Raw genomic sequence first — 23974 nt, forward strand, 5'->3', positions numbered from 1 at the left:
TTAATCTCATCCACAAGCTTCAGTTCCCCTTACGTAACCTAAAATATTTACATGTTCAGGTTTTAGTATGTGAGCCTCTTTGGAGGACAGTTACTCTATTTACCACAGGTACATAGCCTGCAATTTGAGCAACTGCCACCAGGGGGCAGAAGTGAAATCATTTTTAGCTCCACAATCCAAATAGGCTCTTCACAGGCAGAACTGACCAAAAAACCACAGCCAGACATTCCCCTTCTGTATGCTTTTCTTTTTCACCAGTAAAAAGTAGAACTTTATTAAGACAACAACACATAAACATCATTTTGTATTATGTAAAATACAAAACACCAGGGAGAAGCTCGGTATTGCAGAATAAATTCGTGTACAGCCTAAGAATGTGGGAAGCTTGGGGCAGAAAGGGGCCTGGGAGCAAGAAAAAGCATGGCCTGGATATTGGCATGCCAGGTCTCTCCCCTGTCCAGCCCCTGAGTCCCTGGCATGGCCCTTCCTTTCTTGAGACCTCAATTTCTCCATCTTTAAAGTGGAAAGTTGGTCAGAATGGATTCCTCCAAGGGGAAGTTCCAGGGCCAAGCTAGAGACTGGGCTGACCATCCCCACCTGCTCTGTGAGGTCACAATGCCAACAGCTCCCCTTGACCCAGGAAAGATTCCACATGGCACCTTCCAGGGAATGCTAGGAGGTGGCAGCAGAAGTAGCCACTTCCTCCTCACCGACTCCCAGAGAGCCCTGCCACCAATTCCCCATCCTAGAGAAGGACATCGATGCCCCAGTCCTCAAGGAGCCCTGGGGAGTCGCGTGACCCACGCGAAAATGTGGCCCACTTCCCCAAGGAGGTCAGACCCAGGAGGTGAGGACAGCATCCCCTCCCTCTGTCCAGCCCTTGACAGTTACAAAAGGCTGCCCCTCAGCCTTTTCTTGGAAGTCAGCGGGCATCACCAGCTGCACCTACAGATGCAGCACCTGAGGTCAGAGAGATTGGACTGTGGCTTTCCTAAAGCCTCCCGGCCAGGAAGTGGTGGAGCGGTTATCTTTTCAGCACGTGTTTACTGAGCACCTGCTGTGTGCCAGGCACTGGGCAGAGTGCTGGGAGCACGGCGTTGCACCAGATGGGTGTGGTCCCTGCCCTCGTGGAGCTCACGTGAGGGAGACAGATAGTAAATGAGAAAACACATATCTCTGCCATCTTTATCTGTAGGAGAACTCTGGCTGCAGGTGATGGAAATTCCAGCCCAAAATGATGCCTACCTCTGGGCCCGCAGAACAGGTGTATGTCCCTAGAGGGTATACAAAACAGTTCACTGGGGTAACGGGAAAAATTATTAGAACTTCAGTATGTATTTTCCTTTAGCTCATCCTCTTTTAATTTATATTCCTCAGGAAGGTATAAATAAAGCTTGTACATTTGAAAGAGCAAATAATATATCAGCACACTTGTAGATATATATATATATATGTATAGCTATACATATATATATATAAATAACATTGGGAGTATAATAAAAAATGATGTTTGGAGACCATTACCTTAAGAAATAAAGAAAATATGTATACGTATAGCTGATTCACTTTGCTGTACAGTAGAAACTAACACAACATTGTAAAGCAACTACACTCCAATAAAAATTTTTAAAAAAGAAAGGAAAGAAAAACGTACAACACAGGGAATATAGCTAATATTTTATAATAACTATAAATGGACTATAACCTTTAAAAATTGTGAATCACTGTATTGTACACCTGTAACTTATAAAATATTGTACAACTATATTTCAATTTAAAAAATTTTTTAAAGAATAAAGAAAATTTATCTCACATATTCAAAGGTCCCAAGATATGAGTGGCTCCAGAGAACATTAATTTTGAGGTTCTGCAGTGCCAGCCAAGACGCAGGTTCCTGCCATCTTTTTTTTTTAAGTTTATTTATTTATTTATAGCTGTGTTGGGTCTTCGTTTCTTCGTGCGGGCTTTCTCTAGTTGCTGCGAGTGGGAGCTACTCTTCGTTGCGGTGCGCGGGCTTCTCATTGCAGTGGCTTCTCTTGTTGTGGAGCACAAGCTCTAGGTGCGCAGGCTTCAGTAGTTGCGGCCCGTGGGCTCAGTAGTTGTGGCTCCTGGGCTTCAGTAACTGTGGCTCATGGGCTCTAGAGTGCAGGCTCAGTAGTTGTGGCACATGGGCTTAGTTGCTCCGTGTCATGTGGGATCTTCCCGGACCAGGGCTCGAACCCGTGTCCCCTGCATTAGCAGGAGGATTCTTAACCACTGCGCCACCAGGGAAGTCCCTCCTGCCATCTTTTTGCTCTCCCTTTTGGCCTCCTCTCATGGTCACAAGATGGCTACCACTGTCCCAGGGGTCACACAGAAGCATGGCCATATAGGGTAGAAGGAGAGTGGGTATTGCATCCTGTAGGTCTCAGCTTAGCAGTGAGAAAACTTTTTCCCCAAGTCCCAGACCCCTGTATCCACCCCAACACCTCACCCCTGCAGACTTCCCCATCCTTGTGCCAACAGCAAGGGGACTGAGAATACAACAGGCTGAGACCAATCAGGACCATCTAAATCACTTGGGGGAGAAGGGGACAAGGGACCAAAATCAGCCTTCTGCCAGTAAGAGGAGAGAGTGGCTTTTGGAAGACTGCCACAGCAAACGGAGTCCTTTTCTCTAAAGAGACCTGCATCGGGGGTCAGCCAGACCTGGTTCTCTCCCTGATTCGCAGTCCTGTGTTCTTGAGCAAACTTTTCTGCAATTCAGTTTCTCCATCTGGAAAATGGGAACGCCACACTCCTTGTAAGTTGTAAAACGCAATTGTGAATCTTGTTGTTGCCAGGATCACCCAACGAGGCCGGAACATCTGCAGGATGACAGAGGAGCCTTTCTCAAACACGAGTGAGAAGGGAGGGGAGAGGGGATCCCAGGGTCATTGTGGGCAGTGAGGGGCTGAGGCTCAAAGATGTCAAATGGACAGCCCACGGTCACCCAGCAAGGGGAGGGGCAGGGCAGGGGGCATGGATGCTCCCCCAGTGTCTGCAGGCACCATGTCCCAGAGGCTGGCAGTGACATGACAGCCCTGTGCTCTCTGCAGGTGACGCCTTCCTGTTGCCTATCCGCGTCTGTGTCTCAGGCCTGACCCAGTGCATCCTGGGATGTATATGTACGTATAGACAGAAGAGCTGCCTTGGCCATCAACATGGGCCTGGGAAGAGGGCCCAGCCTCAAGTCAGGCCGCAGGTTGAGCTCTGGAGGTCTTCCCTTCAGAGGTGTCGGGGGTGTCATTCCAGAGAGGATCTCTTTGGCGGTTGGAGAGAGGGACTAAGAGAGAGACTTGCTGTTTGGAGGAGAAGCTAACTTCCAGCCCTTTTCTACTCTGTCACCAGGCTGGTCCCTGAAGTCATGGGAATGGTTCGATGCAAATCACCCTCACTTCAAGGACATGGTTCTGACCACACCCTAAAGATCAGTCTTCTATGTTCATCCAGCCACACTTCCACTATTCATCCACTCAGTCATTTATCCAACCATCTGTTCACATATCCACCTTCTGGAATATCCATGTATCCCATTAGTTCATCCATCCCTCCAATCCATTCACTGAGTCATCCATCAATTCACCTATACCTTTATTTGTTACTATTCATATCCATCCAGTCATCAACCCATCCATCCTCCTAACCCCCCTCTCATCCTCCCATCCTCCCATCCTCCCATCCTCATTCATCTTCCTATTCATCTATCTTCCAAGCCGTTCTCTTACCCATTCTTCCATTTATCCAGGCATACTTCCACCTATTCATGCATCCTGAACCCCTACTTTTTGCCTAGCTCCCCCATGCGGGGCAATGCTAGGCACCCAGTGATGAACCAGACAAGGACTCTTCTACTGAGAAGCTCTCAGTGTCTGGGAATGGACATTAGCAAGGACATCTCAGACTTTTCATGTGCCTGAGTCACTTTTAAGTGTTTATTAACCGCCGGTTGCTAGCGGGTTTACTATAGTTCCAGTACTCACTCCAAGCTGGTGCTTACCCATAAGTAGAGCAAAGGACTGTCCTGGGCTCGAATAGCAAATTGAGAGGGTCTCCCAACAACAGGGTCTCACCCCTGTGAGTTGTTGCAGGATAAAAATGAGGGTGCAGCTACTCACTGCTTTCCTGTCTTCTCCACAGCCTTGATCACCTGCCTGGTTTGCTTCCTGAGGACTCAGGCCCACCAGGTTCTGTTCAACACCCGCAGGTGAGCAGGGGCAGGTGAGGGGAGGGTTATGAGGACTGGAACCGTGCACTGGTGACCATGGTAGCCCCATCACTGGTTTGGACCTCCCCTCAGATAAGCTATCTCAAACCTGGTTTTTATCGGATCACCTCACCCCAGACCCCAGTGTGGCTCCCCATCGCTCCAGCACCTCAGCCTGTAGCCCTCTGAAATCTTGTCCCACCCTTTCTTTCCAAGCTCCTCTTATTCTGCTTTCTGCTGTGGATCCATTGGGCCAGCAAAGCTAGGATTCTCACTCCCTGGTCCCACTATTCGTCTTCCCACCTCCATACCTTTGTACAGGCTGTTCTTCCTGCCTGCAATCCCTGTCCCATTCTTTCCCTTTCTGTTCCCTGCCCATGCAAATGCCTCTAAATTCCTGCAAGAGTTTTCCACTTCATTCATTCATTTAAAGTTTATATTCTAGACACTTCTTTAATGCCTACTCTGGGCCCAACCTGGCCTCCATCACTCATGAGCTCCCAGTTAGGTGGGGCAGGCAGACACCAAAAACAGTGCCAAGCTGGGAGTGTTGACTCTGGAGGTTGTAGGCAGAGGGGACATTTGAATGAAACCCTGAAGGGTGCATTTCCCGGGAGAGAAGAAGGGAGGGGACAAACAGTATATAGATGGAGAGAGGGAGGGAGAAGGACATGGGTGACCACTGTGAGTTGATCTCTGATGGCCCCAGATACTGAGGTAAGAGCTTTCTTTCCTCTGAGATGCTGTGGAGCCACAGAATATGGCCAGCATTAGGGAGAGAGTGTCATTGCCCAGAAAGGAACCTGTCTCTTGGGGTGGGAATGGGGCAAGAGCCAGGCTAAGACTTACTAGGCTGTGCAGAGCCATACCTCGCCTTGACCAATGCTTCTCTGTCTTCCAGATGCAAGCTGTTCCTCCACAAGCTCATGGAAAAGACAGGTGTTCTGGTGCTCTGTGCTTTTGGTGTGTGTCCAGAGTCCTGCCCCATCCCAGGTGGAGGTATCCCTGGGTTCTTGCCCATCCTGGGGAGGGAAAGAGTGAGGGCTCTGGCACTGACTAGGTGACACTGGGTCAGGCACTGTCCCTCTAGGAGCCTCAGTGTCCTCATCTGTCTAATCAGTGTTGCTCGGAAGATTAAATGAAACAATGACCAAGAAAATTTTTTGAAAGCTAAGAAAAACTTTGAAAACTGTAAAGCTCTCTCCAGACCAGGTTATGATAATCATTTCTCTCTCTCTCTCTCTGGGTCTCTATGGCTTCCTACCAGACACCACCACCACCTCCGCATCACAGCTTTGTTTTTTTCAAGCAAAGGAATCTCCTCCTTCCACTTAAGGGCACCACGGGCTTTGGAGCCGGGGGAGAATTTCTTAGGAAATTAGAAATTTCTAGGCAACATAACCCAACAGATAAGATTCTTTTAAATAGCTTTATTAAGGCGTACTTGACATACCATAAATCACCCCATTTTAAAGTGTATAATACAGCAGTTTTTAGTGTATTCACAAAGTAGTGCACCCATCACTACTAACAAATTCCAATATTTTCACTGCCCCTGAAAGAGACTTCCCAGTCCCTGGCAGTCATTCTCCTTGCCCCCTCCCCTTTGACCTAGGCAACCACTAATCTATTTTCTGACTCTATGGATTTGCCTATTCTGGACATTTCATATAAATAGAATCATACAATATGTTGTCTTTTGGTTCCTTTCACTTACAGTGTTTTAAAAGTTCATCCATTTTGTAGCATACGTAAGCATTTCATTCCTTTTTATGGCTGAAAATCCATTGTATGGGTAAGCCACATTTTGTTTATCCATCCATCAACTGATAGACATTAGGGTTGTTTCTGCTTTTTGGCTGTTATTAATAAAGTTGCTATGAACATTCCTGTAATATTTTTGCATGGACACGTGTTTGCAATTTTATTGGGTATATACCTAGGTGTAGAATTGCTGGATTACTCTAACTATCTAAGGAATTGCCAAAATTCTCTTCCAAATGGCTGCACCATTTACATTCCCACCAGCAATGTGTGAGGGTTCCAATCATTTTTTTTAACATCTTTATTGGAGTATAATTGCTTTACAATGGTGTGTTAGTTTCTGCTTTATAGCAAAGTGAATCAACAATACATATACATACATCCCCATATCCCCTCCCTCTTGCATCTCCCTCTCAACCTCCCTATCCCACCCCTCTAAGTGGACACAAAGCACTGCTGATCTCCCTTCCAATCATTATTGTCTGTCTTTTATCAGCCATCCTAGGTCATACAAAGTGATATCTCATTATGGTTCTTACTTCATGTCCCTAATGACTAATGATGTTAAGCATCTTTCCTTGTGCTTATTGGCCATTTGTATATCATCTATGGAGAAAGGTCTATTCAGATCTTTGCCCATTTTTAAACTGGATTGTTTGACTTTTTATTCTTGAGTTCTAAAAATTCCTTATATAGTCAGGATTCAAGTCCCTTATCAGATATATGATTTGCAAATATTTTCTCTTATTCTGTGGGTTTTCTTTCTTGATAAAGTCCTTTGATTAAGGCCAACTGTAAATTTTGATTAAGTCCAATTTCTCTGTGTTTTCTTTTGTGATATGTGCTTTTGGTGTCATATCTAAGAAACCATTGTCTAGCCCAAAGTGATTAGGATTTACTCCCATGTTTTCTTCTAAAATTTTTATTGTTTTAGCCCTTACATTTAGGTCCATGGTTCTTTTTTTTTTTTTTTTCCTTGCGGTACATGGGCCTCTCACTGTTGTGGCCTCTCCCATTGCGGAGCACAGTCTCCGGACACGCAGGCTCAGCGGCCATGGCTCACGGGCCCAGCCGCTCCGCAGCATGTGGGATCCTCCCAGACTGGGGCGCGGACCCGTTTCCCCTGCATCGGCAGGCGGACTCTCAACCACTGCGCCACCAGGGAAGCCCCATGGTTCATTTTTCAGTTAATTTTTGTATATGGTGTGAGGTAAGGGTCCAACCTTATTCTTTTGAAGTAGATATACAATTGTTCCAGCACCATTTATTGAAAAGACTATTCTTTTCCCCATTAAATTGTCTGGTACCCTTACTGAAAATCAATTGACCATAAATATGAGGGTTTATTTCTGTACTCTTAGGTCTATGCTATTGACCTATATGTCTATCTGTTTGCTAGTACTACCCTGGATTGGTTGCTTTACAGTAAGTTTTGAAACCTAGAAATTGCTTTGGCTATTATGGGTCCCTTACATTACAATATGAATTTTAGGATCAACTTTTCCATTTCTACCAAAGAGGCTATTGGGATTTTGATAGGGATTGCATTGATCCACACATGAATCTGGGGAGTAGTATCACCTGAACAATGTTAAGTCTTCCTATCCATGAACGTTGGGCTGTCTTTCCATTATTGGTGAATAACTCTATGCCTCCTTTAATTCTTTCAATGATGTTTTGTAGTTTTCAGAGTGCAAATTTTGTACTTCTTTTGTTAAGTTTATTCCTAAGTATTTTATTCTTTGACATTCTGTTATAAATGGAATTGTTTTCTTAATGTCATTTTCAGATTGTTCATTGCTAGTGTTTAGAAATACAGTATCCTCAGGGGGGCTGGTTCCAGGAACCCCTGTATATACCAAAGTCTGCAGATGCTCAAATCCCTTATATAAAATCATGTGGTACAATGAATACAGTCAGCCCTCCTTACTTGCAGGTTTTGCATCCCCAGATTTGACCAACTGCAGATGGAAATTTAGATCAGCAGTTGGTTGAATCTGCAGATGTGAAACCCCCCAACATGGAGAGCCAACGGTATATTTATTTTAAAAAATCTGTGTGTAAGTGAACTCCACAGTTCAACCCCTTGTTGTCAAGGATCAACTGTACAATTGATTTTTGTGTACTGATCTTGTATCCTGCAACCTTGCCAAATTCATGTGTTACTGCTGACACTGGGCAAGACACCCAGTTTTGTATACTTTAAGATCTCTATATGCAACATCATGTCATCTGCCTTTTATTTCTTTTTCTTGACTAACTGACCTGGCTATAATCTCCAGGATAATGTTAAATAGAAATGGCAAGAGCAGGGAATTTCCTGGTGGTCCAGTGGCTAGGACTCATTGGTTTCACTGCCAGGGTCCGGGTTCAATCCCTGGTCTGGGAACTAAGATCCCACAAGCTGCATGGTGCTGTCAAAAGAAAGGGAGGAAGGAAGGGAGGAAGAAAGAGAGAGAAGGGAGGAAGAGAGAGAAGGAAAGAAAGAAAGAAAAAAGAAAGAGAAAGAAAGAAAGGAAGGAAGGAAGGAAGGAAGGAAGATGAAAGAAGGAAAGAAAAGAAAGAAAGAAAGAAAGAAAAAGAAAGAAAGAAAGAAAGAAAGAAAGAAACATGGCAAGAGCAGACCTCCAGACTTTCACCATTAAGTATCATGTTAACTGTGGGTTTTCATAAATGGCCTTTTTCAGACTGAGAAAGTTCCATTCTATTCCTGGTTTGTTGAGTGTTTTATCATGAACAACCAATGGGTTTTACAAGCTTCTAATAATGGCTTGAATAATGAGATTTCAGGCAGCACAGATATCATAAAATGCAGGAGAGACCACACCCCCTTTTCTTCTCTTTGTCAATTATCCCCAGTAAGATTGAGACAGGAGAGGGAGAGGAGACAGATTATTTGGTTTATGTGAGACACTTTGCATATATGATATCATTCAATCATGAAGTGGATATTACTGCTATTCCCATTTTACAGAGGAGGAAACTGGAGTGTAGAGAAATTAAGTAACTTCTCCCAAATGCTAGTAAGTGGCAAGGCTGGGATTTGGCTTCAGATGGCTTCACTCCAGGGCTCTTAACCTTTCATCTTAAATGGCTCATTCTCATTCCCCTGTCCCCACAGGATTCTGGATGCTTTCTATGCACTTGCCATCCAAAATGGAAGTCTGGCAGGTGAGTGTGTGTTCTCTTCAGGCCCCACCACTGACTGGCCTCACCCCAGCCAGTCAATGTCGCTTTCATAAGCTCCTTTCACTCTTACCACATCTGGACCCCACTCAGTTCCTGACTCATTCCAGCTCCAAATCTCTGCCTTTGCCATGCCACCCACCTGGAACCCATTTTTCCTGCCAAAATGTGACTTTTGAGGACCAGATGCATAGTTCATCCTCCAGGATGCCTCTCCTGTCACTCATTCCCAGAAGTGACCCATCTCTTCTTTATCAAGGCCCCCACCTACAGTGGGATGGTGAGGCCAGGGAACACATTTCTCTCTCTATTCAAGGCAGTTTGTTCTTCTGCTTAATTGAGATGAGACCATTTGCTTTGTGGTTCCTGGAGAAGAAGGAGGAGGAAATCAATGGCCAGAGCTCCCTGTCTAAGGACAGAAAAGAGCCCTAGAGAGAAAGGGGATCTGATGGGCCTGTCCTTCCCTCTCCTCTTCTCCCCTCATGAACTTCATCATATATATGCTTCAAGATCCAGCTAAAATGTCACCTCCTCCAGGAACACCTAAGCATTCCCCTCTCCCACAATTTTCTGTAAACATAAATGCAATTTTTTGTAATCATAACTATTTCCCCAACTGTATTGGGAGTCCTTGAAGGCAGAGCCAGGTCTGATTCATTCCAGCAATGTCCACCTCAATGCCAGGCACAGGGTGGACACGATCAATGCTGGATGTCTAGATGGCTAGATGGGAATGTGAATGGATGGGGGATGGAAGTAATGGATGTAGGGATGGGGGAAATGGATGGGGGAAAAATGGATGGATGAATGGAAGAGTGTACAGATGAGAGAGTGGATGGATGGGAGGGCAAATGGGATAGGGTGAGTAAATGGATGGATGGATGAATGGATAGTTCAGTGGGATGGTAGATAGATGGGAGGGTAGAGGGATGCATGCGTGCATGGATTGATGAGAGGGTCAACGGGTAAGGTAAGGCAGATGGATAGGAGGGTAGATGGATAAGAAAGATTGGATAAATGGAGGAGCAGATGGATGGAAAAGGGTCGATGGACGTGTATGTGGATGGATGAATAAAAAGAAGGGTAAATTGGATTTTGAATGGATGGCAGGTGGATGGGTGGGTCGGTGGGTGGAAGAATAAATAGGAAAGTGGATGAGTGGATGGATTTATGGTTGTGGGAGGATGGATGGATGAAACTCTATTGGGCCCAGATTAGGCCATCTGAAGAAGATCTCTTGCTTTCCTCAACACCCCACCAGGATGACAGCATAAATAGTCCACTGAAGAGCTTGAGGTAAGAAGAATCTTCTAAATAGTCCTATTATCACCTAAAAACCAGAGCTATAGCCAGAACCTGAGATGTATTGGCTAAGAATATGGGCTCTGCCAGAAAACCTGGGTTTAAATCCCAGTTTCCATACTTCCTAACTGGTTGAACTTATGCAAGTCACTTCACACCTCTGGGCCTTTGATTCCCCATTTATGAGTGAGGTATAACATCCACCCAGTTCTAGGTAATTATGGGTATTAAAGAAGATGTAAACTGTCTTGAATAGTTCTTGGCCCATAGTTAGTGCTCAGCAAATAAGAAATTTTAACCAAGATACCACCTGGTGGCAGCATCCTTAAATGCAGACAAAATACTCAAATATTTAGAAGGAATGATCTGGGTTTAAGGATAGTTGGATAGTCCAAGCAGAAGGAAGAGCATGAGTAATATTTTAGAGATAAGAACTTTCTGGGTAGGTTCAGGGATGGGCCCATGAGAGTGGAAAAATATGAAGCTAGTTCTCTGTGGGCTGACTTGCAAAGGTAGAAGCTGAGGGTAATAGCAGCAGCATCACAAATTGGTCAGTCCATATTCTCACTCCTTCCTCATAAGGATGTGCCAAGAAGAGGTGCAACATCATGCTGGGGAAATCCAGGACCTCCGAGGTAACTTGAGTCAGCTCATTGCCAAGCTCCAGAAGATGGAAGCCATGTCAGATGAGGTGAGATGCTGGCCATTCGGCCCCCAAACATCTGACCTCTCTTTGTTTGATGCCCCACTCCTCATATTCCAAGTTTTGGTGGAGCATATCTCACAATAATTTCCTGGGAAAGAGCAAAATGAGGTATATTATTTTTTTAAGAACTTGCATGTTTGAAAACATCTTTACCCTACTGTTGCACTTGATTGATAGTTTGGCTGGGAATAGAATCCTAGATAGGAAATTTTCCCCTGAGGATTTTGAAAGACGTCTACTATTGTGTTCTATTTTATACTGTTGCTTTATAGAAGTGTAATGTCACTCTTATTATTCATCCTTTGAGTGTGATCTGTTTTCATTCCTGAGAGTTTGTAGGATATTCTTTTTACCTCCAGTGTTCTATATTTCATCTGCTTGGGGGATTGCTGAAATTATTGACTCTCTGGGTTGTTTTTTTTCAATAGTTTAGGAAAATTCTTAGCTATTATTTCTTAAAATATTGTTTCTACCCCATTATCTATCTCCTCTCCTGGGACTCCAATTACATCTATGCTAAACTTTAGAGTGCTTTCCACATAATTCCTATATTATTACCTGGTTTGCTTGCTTTTCACTCTTTTTCTCTATGTGCTTAAGTTTTGATACTTCCTCTTCATATTTCTTCAGGTTAACTAATAATCCTGTAGTCTGTTCTGTCCAATCTACTCAAACCTTTCCATTAAGTTCTTAATTTCATATACTGCATTGTTTATTTCTAGAATATATATTTGAATCTTTTTCATAGATTTTAATTCTATGGTGAAATTCTCCATCATTTCATCTATGCTGTCCGTCTTTTCCTTTATTTTATTTAACATACTGGTCACAATTATTTTTAAATCCTTGTCTGCTAAATCTAGTATCTGGATCATCTATGGTCTCCTCCTATTTTCTGTTTTTTCTTTGGAGTATCAATCTTATGGTCTTGCCTTTTCATGTCTGGTAATTTTTTAGTGTTTTCTGGACATTGTTTACAAAAGAACTAGATGCTCCAGATAATTATAATTTCAAACAGGAAGAGTTCCTCCTTTTCTTTGTAAGGAAGATGAAGTATACTGATTGCTTCTATGTAAACATGCATTGAACTGGTTCAGACCTGGATTGCAATTTTTATAGGATTTAGTCAGAGGTTTTCAGTTGCACCCTCTAGCCTCCTGCCCGTGCAGTTTCAAAAATTGGTAAATGTCTTTTTTTTTTTTTTTTTTTTTTGCTGTGCTGGGTCTTTGTTGCGATGTGTGAGCTTCTCATTGTGGTGGCTTCTCTTGTTGCGAAGCTCGGGCTCTAGGCTTGCGGGCTTCAGTAGTTGTGGTGGGCGGGCTCAGTAGTTGTGGCTCATGGGCTCTAGAGTGCAGGCCCAGTAGTTGTGGTGCATGGGCTTAGTTGCTCCATGGCACGTGGGATCTTCCAGACCAAGGATCGAACCCATGTCCCCTGCATTGGCAAACAGATTCTTAACCACTGCACCACCAGGGAAGTCTTGGTAAATGTCTTGATGGGAAAGACTGCCATGTGTTTGAGGCCTCTTGAGTTTCCAATTTTTTTAAATTTATATTATTGAAATATAGTTGATTTTCAATGTTGTGTTAATTTCTGCTATACAGCAAAGTGATTTGGTCATACATATATATACATTCTTTTTCATACTTTTCCATTATGGTTTATCACAGGATATCGATTATAGTTCCCTGTGCTATACAGTAGGACCTTGTTGTTTATCCATTCTATATATAATGGTTTGTATCTGCTAGTCCCAAACTCCCAGTCTATCCCTCCCCCACCTCCCCTCCCCCGTGGCAACCACAAGTCTGTTCTCTATGTCTGTGAGTCTGTTTCTGTTTTGTAAATAAGTTCATTCATGTCATATTTTAGATTACACATATAAATGATATCATAGTATTTGTCCTTCTCTTTCTGACATACTTCACTTAGTATGATCATCTCTATGTCCATCCATGTTGCCACAAATGGCATTATTTCATTCTTTTTTTTTTTTTCTTTTTGCGTTATGCGGGCCTCTCACTGTTGTGGCCTCTCCCGTTGTGGAGCACAGGCTCCAGACGCGCAGGCTCAGCGGCCATGGCTCACGAGCCCAGCCGCTCTGCAGTATGTGGGATCTTCCCGGACTGGGGCACAAACCCATGTCCCCTGCATGGCAGGCGGACTCTCAACCACTGCACCACCAGGGAAGCCCTATTTCATTCTTTTTTATGGCTGAGTCGTATTCCATTTTATGTATGTATATATACCACATCTTCTTTATCTATTCATCTGTTGATGGCCATTTAGGTTGTTTCCATGTCTTGGCTATTGTAAATAGTGCTTCAATGAACATTGGGTGCATGTATCTTTTCGAATTATACTTTTGTTTGGATATATGTCCAGGATTGGGATTGTAGGATCATATGGCAACTCTATTTTTAGCTTTTTGAGGAATCTCCATACTGTTTTCCATAGTGGCTGCACCAATTTACATTCCCACCAACAGTGTAAGAGGGTTCCCTTTTCTCTACACCCTCTCCAGCATTTGTTATTTGTAGAATTTTTAATGATGGTCATTCTGACTGGTATGAGGTAGTCCCTCGTTGTTTTGATTTGCATTTCTCTAATAATTAGCAATGTTGAGCATCTTTTCATGTGCCTGTTGGCCATCTGTATGTCTTCTTTGGAGAAATGTCTATTTAGGTCTTCTGCCCATTTTTGATTGGGCTGTTTGGTTTTTTATTATTGAGTTGTATGAGCTGTTTGTATATTTTGGAAATTGAGCCCTTCTTGGTCACATCATTTGCAGATATTTTCTCCCAGTCTGTAGGTTGTCTTTTCATTTTGTGTATGGTTTCCTTTGCTGTACAGAAGCTCATAAGTTTGATTAGGTTCCATTTGTTTATTTTTGCTTTTATTTTTATTGCCTTGGGAGACTGATCTAAGAAAAAAGATTGGTACGATTTTTGTCAGAGAACGTTTTGCCTATGTTCTCTTCTAAGAGTTTTATGGTGTCATATCTTATATTTAAGTCTTTTAGCCATTTTGAGTTTATTTTTGTGTATGGTGAGATGGTGTTCTGACTTCATTGATTTCATGTAGCTGTCCAGCTTTCCCAACACCACTTGCTGAAGAGACTGTCTTTTCTCCATTGTATCAATATATTCTCACCTTCTTTGTCAAAGATTAATTGACCATAAGTGTGTGGATTTATTTCTGGGCTTTGAGTTTCCAATTTTGGATACAAAATCTCTGACCCCACTGGAAGCCTTCTCTGCCAGGGTCAAGCTTGGATTCTCAGCCTCTAATTGTACCCATAATTGGTTTAGTGCCCTCAGGTAAGCACAGCTGTAGCTGCTCAGTATTGCTTTACCATTTCTTCTAGGGCAGTAGTTCTTACAGTGAGGCCCCTATTCCAGCAGCATCCACATTAACTGGAAAAATGTTAGAAATTTCAAATTAATGGGCCCCACCCAGACCTACCAAATCATATACTTTGATGATGGGAACCAACTATCTATGTTTCAACAAGTCCTTCAGTGATTCTGGCACACAATAAGGAGAATCACTGTTCTAAGGCTCTTGCTTGTTTTGTTTTGGGGTCCCCTTCCTCAGAGGGACTTGGTTTACTAAGGCTTGTGAGACCAGGAAGTTTTATTCTGCCTTTCAGAAGCTTTCAAAGTAGCCCTTTAGCTTCTTACATAGTCTTGGGGTTCAGTTAGCATCTAATGGAGGAAACTGGTCATGGTCAAGGCTCATCAAATCTCCAATTTTGTCTCACCCACTGTATGTAACTGTTAAAAACTTTGCTACTTTCTCTTTTACCAGTAGCAGCCCCTGTCTGACCTAAACTCAGATCCTCAACCCATGCCCAGAATCATCAAATGCCCCAGGGATTTTTTAAAGAATGTCAGCACATTTTAGAGTGGTTGTCCCCGCTCTAGAATTTTAGTTCCTCTGTTCCTGTTTCTTTCATAGATCAGTGATGGTTTTAAAATATGATTTAGTAAACTATCTGGCTTTTTCTAGTTGTTTTTAGTGGGACCATTGGTTCTCTGTAACTTACTACATCTTACCTTATATCTGAAATGTCATAATAATGTGCCTATGGGCTGGCCACACTTGGAACCCTTTTAATTTGGAAACATGTGTTCTTTAGTCCTAAGAAATGTTCTTTAAGAAAGACAAATACCATATGATATCACTTATATGTGGAATTTAAATATGATAAAAATGGACTTATTTACAAAACAGAAACAGACTCACAGACATAGAAAACAAACTTACGGTTTCCAAAGGGGAAAGGGGGGAGGGATAAATTAGAGGGAGAGTTTGGGATTAACATATACACACTACTATATATGAAATAAACAACAAGATCCTACTGTATAGGACAGGGAACTATATTCAACATCTTTTCCTATAATAGAAAAGAATTTGAAAAATATATAGATGTGTATAACTGAATCATTTTGCTGTACAGCAGAATCTAACATAACAATGTAAATCAACTATACTTCAATTAAAAAAAAGAGAAATGTTCTTTAATCATGTGATTAAACTGATGGTTTCCCCCTGGCCCTGGTTGCTCTATTCTAGGTTTTGAAACTCCTTATTATGTGGATGTCAAACTCCTAAACTAATACTCTGGGAATTTTTTCTTTTCACCCCATTTTCCTCTCTTTATCTTTCTGCTCTACAGTTAAGAAAACATTGTCAGCTTTATTTACCAAAACTTCTACTGAGTTTTTCATTTCTGCTAATGTATTCTGAATTTGTAACGTTTTTCTCTTTGTTCTCTCGGTGCTCCTTTTCATATTCTTATTTTCCTATTCTTATTTTATAGATGCAATATTTTTTTTTAATCTTTTTATGAGCAATATCTTTTCTTACCTTTTGGAGCTCAGCTCTTACCTCTCTGTGCCTCAGTTTCCACAATCAACGAAATATAGTAATCACTGCCCTGTAACACTCTAGCTATCATCTTAGTTTCCACTGCTGCATGACAATCCATCCTAAAACGTAGTGGTGCAAAACTACAATTTTATTATGTTCAGAGATTCTGTGGGTCAGGAATTCAGACAGGACACAGCGGGGATGGTTTGTCACTGCTCCATGATGTCTGGGGCCTCAGCTGGGAAGACTTGAAGGCTAGGGGTGACCCAATAGCTGAGTCTGGAATCATCTGGAGGAATCTTTATTCACTTGTCTGGAGGTTGATGCTGGCTGTCGGCTGGGAACTCAGGGCTGTTGACTAAAGCACCCATAGGTGGTCCCTTCGTATGGCACGGGCTTCCTCACAACACGGCAACTGGCTTTCAAGAGTGAGAGTCCCCAAAGCAGGCAGTTCACCTTTTAGGACTGAGCCCACAAGTCGTACAGCATCACTCCTGCCATAGTCACAGGCCCATCCATACCGATGGGGCGGGAACTGAAGTCCCGCATCTCCATGAGAAGGGTGTCAAAGCCACACTGAAGGAAGAGCGGGGAACGGGAGACATTTTTGCAGCCATTTTTAGTAAATACAATCTGCCACAGCTGTGAAGAGTCTAACAAAATAATAGCAAGTGATTATTGAGCACCAACTATGCTAAATGCTTTGTGGTCTTTCTCTGGCAACAGAGCATAGTGGTTAAGAGCCTGAACTCTGGAACCAAAGTTCCCAGGTCTGTCTCTTAATAGCTGTGTGACCCTGGACAAGTTACCCTTTTGTGCCTCAGGGTTCTCCTCCTTAAAATGGGGATGATAATAGTACATACCTCCTAGGGTTGCTGTGGGGGTATAAGAGTGACCATATGTGAAGCCGAAGACAGTCCTGGCATATAGTAGCGGCTTTATGAGTCTCAGCTCTAATCCTTGCAAAAGTAGGAGGTGGATGCGAGTATCAGCCCGTCTTACAGACAAGAAAATCGAGACTCAGGGGCCGGTAAATAGCCCAAGGGCCCTTAGTAGGAAAAGGTCTGACTCCAGCTCCCCTCCCCTTAACTTCACTGAGACTCCTGGTCCTGCGTGTGTGACATCCCATCACAGTGGGTGTCAAAATACTAAGTAACCCCATGGGTGGGATAGGGCTGGCCCTGGGCTTCCTCACAGCATAGCACCAGGCAGCCCTGTGTGTGGATCATGCAGGGCCAAGCAGGTAGGGACAAGAGGGAGTCCTGAAGGCACACATCACCTGGTGTGAACACGCCTGTGGACCATGATCCCTAAGAACACACCAGTGCACAGCTTGGGTTTTCTGCCTTCTCAGCAAAAAATGGCCCAGAAAATAATGAAGATGATCCAAGGAGATTACATTGAAAAGCCGGACTTTGCCCTGAAGTCGATAGGTGAGTGCCTCCCCCCGCCCCCCTCCCCCTCGCCCCACCAATCGGCCCACCTCCAGTTTCCTTAGAAACCCTTCAGAGGGTAGATTTCAGTTCTGGTCTGGGGCACACTCTGCTGCTGGGAAGTTTGTCCTCAGAGCTAACCTCTGCCCCCCAGCTGGTCTTGTTACCGTTTTCCATTCTCTCCCATGGCAGCTGAGGTGGGAAGGGGAGGCCCTTCCCCACCCCTCCCCCACCTATCATCCTCCAAACCCAGGGGTCAGCAGAGCTATCCCTGCCCGGCTGGGGAGACTGACCACGGGCCCAATTACAGTTGGGAATTGTGCCTTGGAAAAATAAAGCCAGTGGCTGCAGTAGAGGGGTGGGAAGGAGGACGCTGGGTTGAGACCTGGTGAGGAGGGAAAAGCGTTCCAGACTGAGGGAACCGACGTGAAAGGTGCCCCTGTGAGGGGCTGCGTGGAAGGCGGGGAGGTGGGCTGGCAGGGTGGGCTGCCCTGTGCAGACAGTACCAACTCACACAGGCACCCCCAGGCCCAAGGAGGTGTAGGGTCAGAAGGCATCAGTCTATCTTCTCAGGCCCGGAGTTTCTTCCTCTGTGAAATAATGGCCATAGTAATAATAACTAGGTTATAGTAACTAGGCTGACGTAAGTGAGCAAGCACCTTACTTGGCACCAGGCGCTGCTGGAAAAACAGTTTGGTGTATTAATTCCTTGTAACCTCACAACAACCCTATGAAATGGATGCTATCATTACTACTATTATTGTTACTATTATTATACCCATTTCCCAGAGAACACTAAAGTCCAGAGAGCACCAGTGACTCTTCCAAAGTGCTCCCCCAGCATATAGTGAGTCTCCCCTCCACCAGGCAGAAGCCAGGGCTGCTCAGCTGGAACACCCGTCCCCCTGACCCTGCACCATCACCTCCCATACAGGGGCCTCCATCGACTATGAGCAAACGTCAGCCCCATACAACCACGACAAGGCTCGCTCTTACTGGAACTGGATCCGGCTGTGGAACTATGCACAGCCCCCGGACGTGATCCTTGAGGCAGGAGGAATGGCAGGACTTGGGGATAGTGGCAGGGGTGTGGTCAGGGGCCTGGGGGCAGGAACTGAAGGCAGAGGTTGGAGTGAGAGTGCAAGGGGTGGGGGCCTGGGGCAGGGGTAGGGGTAGGAACAAGAGAGTGGGGTGCAGAGGCAGAGAAAGGGGGCAACTGATGGGGCGAGGGGGGACTCGGGGGAGAGGTCAGGGAGCAAGGGCAAGAGGCGAGTGCAGGCAGCAGGAACCCCTGGGGGGGCTAGGCAGGAGTAGGGGACAGGCACAGGGGCAAGGACAGCCTGCTTTGGCACTGGAAAGGGCCCCTCCCCCAGCCCTCAAGGCTTGAGGGGCAGGGAACCCTCAGGGCCCCGAGAAGGCCCCTGCCCTCGCTGCGCTGGGCTGAGGGGAAGGCTTATCCTTGCTGCCTACAGTCAGGGAAACTTCCTGGTGTTGGTGGTACTCGAGCCAAGCTTTGTAGACAGGAAGGACCTGGCTCATCCAGGAGGGCCGAGGAGGTCTAGGCAAGCCAGGGTGGGATGAGGAATCTGCTCTCACCCACCCACCCACCCAGCAAAGCCCTCATTGCATCTGCCACTTCTAGCCCAACGTGACACCTGGCAACTGCTGGGCCTTCTCGGGTAACAGAGGCCAGGTGACCATCCAACTGGCCCAGAAGGTCTACCTGTCCAACCTGACACTGCAGCACATCCCCAAGACCATCTCACTGTCAGGCAGCCTGGACACTGCCCCCAAGGACTTCGTCATCTACGTGAGCATGCCCTGGCCGGGAGCGATGCTTAAGTGAGGGAGGGGACAGCTCATAATGGCAGTATTCCAGGCACTGTGATAAACTGTCTGCACAATTCCCGAAGCCTGCAGGGGCTGGACCTTAAGGCTGGGAATAGCCAGGGTCGGGGTCAGATCACAGCCTTCAAGGAAAGGGGGTAAACAGTACTTTATTTCAACCCAAGCTTTTCAGAGCCAATTTAGTCTTCAGAGACCATTAAGCCCCCATTTTACGGATAAGAAAACTGGAGATTCAGAGAAAGGGCAGGGAAACATCAAACCCTACAAGTCAATGGCAGAGTTAGAAGTGGACCCCTAGCCTTCTGACTCCCAGTCCAATGCTCTTTCCTATTCATTACTCTGTGCTGCAATGGAACGGTGCCCAAAGAGGTAGGGAGCTCCCCATCCTGGGAGGTGTGCAAGTCTCGGCTGGGAGAAGGCAGCACCCTCTAGAGGTCCTACTTGGGCCTGACACTTTCTTCTTGGTTCTGATTCTCCAGGGCATGGAAGTTTCCCCAAAGGAGGAGGTGTTCCTGGGGGCGTTCCAGTTTCAGCCAGAAAACATCATTCAGATGTTCCAGCTCCAGGTACCTGAGAAAAACTGCCCATGTTGAGCACCTAATGAACACACACTGTGTGCAGGGCTTTACCCAGGGGACCCCACTTCATCTCCCAGCAGCCCGAGGAGGTGCACAGTTGTCACTAACCCATTGACAGATGAGGAAACTGAGGCCCGGAGTGATAGAGCTACTGCCCAGGGCCTAGAATAGGACCCTGAGGAGACCTATTCGCTTCCATTTCCCTGACCTGCCCAGGATCCCTCCCGCTGTGGTTCCTCCCAGGGACAGCAGGTGTTGAGCAGGTGGGGCCTGTCAGGCCAGGGTTGCTGGCCTCAAACTTAGAGTCTCCATACTGGGGGGACACATGATCAGCACCTGGTCCAACCACAGGTGGGGAAGCTGAGGCCTGGAGGGAAGGGAGTTGGGGACAGAAGCAGGACCAGAGGGTGGCTGCTGGAATGGCCCTGAGACTCAGTGGAATGTCTAGGCTTGGGAATCAGGCTGACCCCGACCCAGATCCTGACCCAACCAAAAGTTCTGTGTGATCTCAGGCCATTCCCTTTCTCTCTGGGCCTCCGTTTCCCCTGGTGTAATTCCCTGGGAGGTTGAGACCATCCAGTGAGATCTCACAGGCCAAGGCCCCCTTTTGCACTGGGCTCCATCCCCTCTGGGGAGGGTGCAAAAAGGGGAGGGGGAAGCACTTACAGAGCACCTACTGTGTGCCAGGTGCCAGTAAGCCATCTGGCCCCAAGATCTCATTCCATGCTTACGGCAACCCTGAGAAGCAGATATTACCGCTCCCTGTTACAGACGGGGAACTGAAGCTCAGAGAGGGTGTGGTTTGCCCAGGGTCCCGGAGCATGTATGTGCTGTGCTGGGATGCATTCCTCATCACAGTCTATCTGTCCTCTGGCCTCATCCCCTTCCATCCCAGCCCCTGAGTAGCAACTTACTGTGTGGCTTTGGGACATTCTGCTCTGTGAGCCTCAGTTTCCCCACCTGAGAAATGGAGGGTTCCCTTCCTCTCCCAAACACTCCTCTGGACAGGTCGGGTGGGGGCCTATGGCGAGCTGCCCCCCATCTGTGACTCTTTTCTAGAACCACCCTCCCAGGACTTTTGGATCAGTCAAGGTGAAGATATCAAGCAACTGGGGGAACCCACGCTTCACCTGCCTATACCGAGTGCGTGTGCACGGCTCTGTGACTCCACCCAGAGAGCAGCCTAACTAGAGGCCCCACCCCGAGAGAGATTAAAGTTTATTCTCCATGCCCCTGCCCAAGTCTGTGTCCTTTGGCCCCGAAAAGTGAGCATGGGCTAGGGTTTGATGTCTGAAGCTCAGTTAGCAATTATCAATCATATGCTGGGTACCCAGGCACCCTCACAGCAGCCCCATGAGTTCCCATTTCACAGATGGGGACAATGAAGTCTCCAAGCAAAAAAAAAAAAAAATGACTTGCCAGAAGTCACAGCCAGCATATGGCAGCACTAGGATTCAACCCCAGGCAGTCTGATGCCCACACATGACTCAGCTTCCTGGCTTCAAGTCAAGCTCTGCCCCTGACCTGAGTGTGATCTTGGGCAAGATCCAGCCCTCTCAGTCTCTCCACTGTACAATGGGGACAGAATTATGGCTGTTGTATCAGATGATGTGGGAGATGAGAAATCCCACACTTGACCATCACAAGAGTGTTTCAGCATCACTGATCATTACGGAAATGCACATCAAAACTACAATGAGATACCACTTCACACCCATTAGGATGGCTATCATCAAAAAAAAAAAAAAACAACCAGAAACAGTAAGTGTGGATGAGGATGTAGAGAAACTGGAACCCTTGTGCACTATTAGTGGGAAGGTGTGTACAGCCACTGTGGAAAACTGTAAGGCAGTTCACAAAAAAATTAAAAATAGAATCACCATATGACCCAGCAATCCTGCTTCTGGATATTTACCCGAAAGAACTGAAAGCAGGGTCTCAAAGAGATACTTGTACACCCATGTTCATAGTAGCATTATTCACAACAGCTGGAAGCAACCCAAGTGTTCATCATCAGATGAATGGATAAACAAAATGTGGTCTATACGTATAATGGAATATTATTCAGTCTTAAAAAGGAAGGAGATTCCACAATGTGCCATGACATGGATGAACCTTGAGGACATTATGCTAAATAAGCCAGTCACAAAAAGACAAATACAGTATGATTCTACTTATATAAGATACTTAGAGTAGTCAAATTCATAGAGACAGAAAGTAGACAGGTTGCCAGTGGCTGAGGGAGGGGAGAATGGGGAGTTAGTGTTTAATGGGTACAGAATTTAAGTTTTACAAAATGGAAAGAACTATGAAGATGGATGGTGGTGATGGTTGCACAAAATATTATGAATGTATTTAATACCATTGAACTGTGCACTTTAAAAAGGTTAAGATGATAAGCTTTATGTTACATGTGTTTTACCACAATTTTAAAACTTGAAAAAAATTATAAAATATCTGAAATCCTGTAAAGGAGAAACTCTGGGAAACTTTAGAAACATTGTAAGAAAATTCTATAAATTCTGATAGCGTGTTCCATGTCGTCACTGTATACGATCAGAAATGCAGATGCAAATATTTTTTTGTTCCTGTTCCCTCAATCAGTCACTCATTCTTTATGTGCGTAATCTTTGTCATAGCTGAGTCTCACCTGTTCTAGTATTTACTTAAGAGCTTACGGAAGTGCTAAAGCCAGTATCTACTGTGAGTATCTACCACGGTTCCACCTATGGAGCTCTCAGCACAGAGCATGGCACACAGTAGATGCTGTGTAAATGATGGGTAAATGATCACCAAGGTAAATGATCACTGTCAACCTCTGGCCCCAGGCGGGTGATAGGAGGTCCAGTACCCAGGGACGGGGTGACGCTGTGCTAGAAGGGGGCAGGCTGCTCAAGCCACAAAGGGCACAGGGATGGAACCTGCAAGGGAGGGACTCCATACAGGCAGGGGGAGGCAGGTGGAGAGGCTGGCAAGGGTTCAGCTGGACATTAGAAGGGCAGATAAATCAGAAATACACTATCTCCTGGGAGAGCACCCCAGACAGGCCCTTGTCCTGCTGCAGAACCCACCCCTCTGGCCATCAGGAAGGCTCCTCACCAGCCCCTGGGAACCCTCCAGCACCCGGCCCCAGGGCCTGCCTCTAATGGTCTCCATGGTCAGGGTGGTTTCAAGGGGTCACCTCATCCTCCTGCCACTCCCTGCCCCCTCCCAGCAACCAGTGGACCTGGGAGCCATTCATATCCAACTTGGCATTATCTCCATAGTTTTTATAAGAACCGTCCTTGCTATTAACAAGAATGTTTTTTGGGGTTTTTTGGGGGGTTTTTTCTTTTTGCGGTACGTGGGCCTCTCACTGCTGTGGCCTCTCCCGTTGCGGAGCACAGGCTCCGGACGCGCAGGCTCAGCAGCCATGGCTCACGGGCCTAGCCGCTCTGCGGCATGTGGGATCTTCCCGGACCAGGGCACGAACCCGTGTCCCCTGCATCGGCAGGCGGACTCTCAACCACTGCGCCACCAGGGAAGCCCAACAAGAATGTTATTAACACACCATACTGAAGTTTGGTGAAAAGTGAACCCAGATATACTCTACTTCCTCCCCCAAATGCCTCTCCCAATCTCACTCCTCCAGCTGTCCTACATGTTTCCTTCTAGTCATTTGTCTTTTAACTTTGTTTAAAGTGTCTTTTTTTAATTTTTTTTGAAAATTTTATGTCCAAAGTTAAATCAGTCTTTTCTTTTATAGCTTCTAAGTTGTATGCATTGTCAGGAAGGTCCTGCCCAGTTCCAAGATTACAAAAATATATTCATATACTTTCTTCTACTAATTTTATAATTTACATGTAATGTATGTACATACCTACACACTATAGATATATAGATATATACTCTTTAGTGCACACACACAAGATTTATATGTGTGAAAGCTCTTTAATGCATCTGGAATTTATTTTTGGGCTTGGTGTGAGGTAGGGATCTAGTTTAATTTTAGCTACATTGCTACCAGAGGCCACAATACAGTACCTTTACTAAACAGTCCATCTTTCATCTGTAG

The 23974-nt window shown here is 45.4% G+C and overlaps 1 protein-coding gene across 1 annotated transcript; it reads left to right on the forward strand.

The window, feature by feature from the left end:
• The first annotated feature begins 761 nt into the window (after window positions 1-761).
• On the forward strand, window positions 762-21111 carry SUN5 (Sad1 and UNC84 domain containing 5). Its single transcript, XM_060079014.1, has 13 exons — window positions 762-847; window positions 2823-2881; window positions 3078-3146; window positions 4159-4225; window positions 5127-5188; window positions 9111-9160; window positions 10437-10471; window positions 11060-11168; window positions 17416-17494; window positions 18429-18544; window positions 19137-19304; window positions 19822-19908; window positions 20980-21111. The coding sequence occupies exons 1-13, from the start codon at window positions 762-764 to the stop codon at window positions 21109-21111; spliced, it is 1119 nt and encodes a 372-aa protein (XP_059934997.1).
• The last annotated feature ends 2863 nt before the right edge of the window (window positions 21112-23974 follow it).

The sequence above is a fragment of the Mesoplodon densirostris genome, chromosome 16 (genome assembly GCF_025265405.1).
Source record: "Mesoplodon densirostris isolate mMesDen1 chromosome 16, mMesDen1 primary haplotype, whole genome shotgun sequence".
Taxonomy (NCBI): Eukaryota; Metazoa; Chordata; class Mammalia; order Artiodactyla; family Ziphiidae; genus Mesoplodon; species Mesoplodon densirostris.

What these genes read in the sequence shown, in the direction of transcription:
- SUN5 (XM_060079014.1), top strand. Translation starts at nt 762, where the DNA reads ATGCCCCAGTCCTCAAGGAGCCCTGGGGAGTCGCGTGACCCACGCGAA. An exon ending in GTTCTGTTCAACACCCGCAG is followed by an intron (nt 4,226 to 5,126) that starts GTGAGCAGGGGC and finishes TCTGTCTTCCAG; the next exon opens with ATGCAAGCTGTTCCTCCACA. An exon ending in CCCCGGACGTGATCCTTGAG is followed by an intron (nt 18,545 to 19,136) that starts GCAGGAGGAATG and finishes TGCCACTTCTAG; the next exon opens with CCCAACGTGACACCTGGCAA.